The sequence below is a fragment of the Tupaia chinensis genome, unplaced genomic scaffold (genome assembly GCF_000334495.1).
Source record: "Tupaia chinensis unplaced genomic scaffold, TupChi_1.0 Scaffold000116_1, whole genome shotgun sequence".
Lineage (NCBI taxonomy): Eukaryota > Metazoa > Chordata > Mammalia > Scandentia > Tupaiidae > Tupaia > Tupaia belangeri.
Window position 1 is genome coordinate 180,931 of NW_006159580.1, and position 2,406 is coordinate 183,336.

The following is a 2,406-nucleotide window of genomic DNA, read 5'->3' on the forward strand; positions in this document are numbered from 1 at the left end:
GTGTGTGTGTGTGTGTGTGTGTGTGCCCAAAATCCCAGGAGGAAAATGGAAAAGGGACTGCAGCATGGCCATCCCTCCATGGGGTGATATTTCATTTTTCCCCTCACTGTCTCTCCCTGGCAAGGGCATGTGCCCTATGGCAAAAACCTTAAAAAAAAAATAGTAATGGTGATTTGTTCATTTCTCCTTATAATTCCATCAAGTTTTGCCATACGTATTTTGAGATTATGTTATTAGTTACATATAGGTTTAAAGTTGCTTTATCCTGGTGAACTGAACCACTGATGATTACACAGTAGTCTTCCCATCCCTAAGAATGCTTTTGGTCCTTACTATTAAAATATCTACATTAGGGACCAGCAGGTGGCATGGTGGTTGAGGTGCTGGAACCCCACGCGGCTGACCACAGTTCACGTCCTTGACCTGTCAGTTTGCTTTCTCATTTTTCCTTTCTCTCTCTGGTCAAATTAAAAAAAATAGTAAGTAAAATTGAATAAATAATTTTTAAAAAGTATATATACATTAACCTTTTCAAAATTTTTTATTTATTATTATTATCATTTTTAAATGTGATTAGAAAGAGAGAGGGAGAGAGCGGGAAAGTGAGAAAGCAAGCTGCCAGGTCCAGGACTCAAAACATGGTCGGCTATGTGGGAGTCCAGCACCTCAACCACCACGCCACCTGCTGGCACCTCAACATTAAATTTTATTCTAGCTCCTGTGTTCTTAACTCTCAGAGCTCAGAAAGCCCCTTAAAAAAAAGTCCCGTCTGAACAAATTGGATTTTCATTCTTAGGGGAGTAGAAGAGAGAAGATTTTCAATGCCTCTAGTGCAGAGGCAGGAAGAGGAAGGACAATTGATCAGGAAGATGTCTGTCTGGAGAAGCCACGGTTCTTCCCTCCTCAGCCCTGAGTTGTCATCCATCAGCCTCTCCTCGGGTCCTTTCTCACCTGGCAGTTAAGAATGTCGTAGAGAAGGTCATTCTTCTGTGCCAGATAGCTCAGCAGTCGTACGGCTTGAACCTGAGTAAGGGAGAGAGTAAAGCATGAGAAAGCAGGAGAGTCCCGGCCTGAGCAGGGAGACACGAACCTCCGCCCTCCCCTGGAGGCGCTCCGGCGGGGCTGGTCAGGACAGGGCCTGGGCCGCGCTCCCCCGGCACCTGTGCCAGGATGTAGTCCGACTGCAGGATCTCCATCAAGGCAGGCATCACGCGCCGCAGCTGTGGGTGCACGTAGTCGGGCAGTGGGAGGTTGTTGAGGAGTCTGAGGCCCGCCACGTGCAGCTCCGTGTCCCAGATGGTAGAGATCAGCTCCAGAACCTTGATAGAGTGTTCCTGGGGTGGGGAGGAAGAGCAGGGTCTGCTTCGAGGAGGTGACCCCCACCACCATCCCAGCCTCTGACTCCACTCTTCACGGCCCCACCCAGGACCCTGGGCCAAAATCCAGCCACCCTTCTTTACCTCTCAGCATCGCTCCGCCTAGTTGACTGCTCCCACTCCCTAGAGATTCTTCACGTGGCTTCGCTTTCCCCGTTCTACCCAACTTCCTCTTGCCTATCTTAACCCCCCCCTTAGAGACCCCACCCCGACTCACAGAATGCATGCTACCCCTATGCTGACGACATGCAAGTTTTTGCCTCCAGCCATGCACCCAGCTGCCACGTCCCTTTTCCTTCCCGAAAGCCTTAAGCCTCTCAAGAGCCACATCCCCGACCCCACAGCTGCTTGTCCCACAGCCTCCTCTCTCTCAGCTACCTGTCTCTGTCTCACCTGCCTTCCATTACTCAAGCCAAAAATCTGTGGCATCCTTGACTCCTTTCTCTCACACCCCTTTTCCAATCCTTGAAAAAATCCTGTTGTTTCTATCCTCACAAAGCAATCAAAAACCAGGCAGCGGGGCCAGCAGTTAGCCTAATGGCTATGTCGCTGGACTCCCATGTAGTCGACAGCTGTTCGCGTCCCAGACCCAGTGGCTTAAAACTCACGCCGGGTGCGTGTGCGTGAGTGCCCAAGATCCCAAGAAGAGAAAGGAGGAGAAGGGATTGCTGTGGGGCCGTTTCTTGCTTTCTGTCTGTCTCTGTCTGGCGAGCACACGTGCCCTATAGCAAAAACCTCTAAAAAAAAAAGCTAGGCTGCTTCTCGCCATCCACTTTCATCCACCCTCTTCCAAGCCACCATCAACTGTCACCGGATTTCTGCCTCCTGTTGCTGCTCACTTCCATCCCTGCCTCCCCTTCCCTGTATCCAATCACAGAACACCAGACGCATCAGGTATGTCACTCCTCTGCTCCAGAGCTCCCATTTTTGTTCAGGGTAAAAGCCACAACGGCATATACGTTTATATGATCTGCCCCCTTCCCCCATTTTTTTTTTTTTTTTTGGAGAGGTTTTTGCTATAGGACGCATG

At 49.8% G+C, this 2,406-nt stretch overlaps 1 protein-coding gene across 7 annotated transcripts in view; it reads right to left on the reverse strand.

Moving 5' to 3' along the window:
- ARMC12 (armadillo repeat containing 12) overlaps positions 1 to 2,406 on the reverse strand; it is a 27,714-nt gene that overhangs the window by 3,329 nt on the left and 21,979 nt on the right. For all 7 annotated transcript variants that reach the window (XM_006144180.3, XM_006144175.3, XM_006144177.3 and 4 more), the window contains 2 exons: positions 1,161 to 1,334; positions 952 to 1,023 (listed from right to left, as the gene is read on the reverse strand). In XM_006144180.3, coding sequence (XP_006144242.1) covers positions 952 to 1,023; positions 1,161 to 1,334 — 246 coding nt within the window. The remainder of the gene's footprint in view (positions 1 to 951; positions 1,024 to 1,160; positions 1,335 to 2,406) is intronic.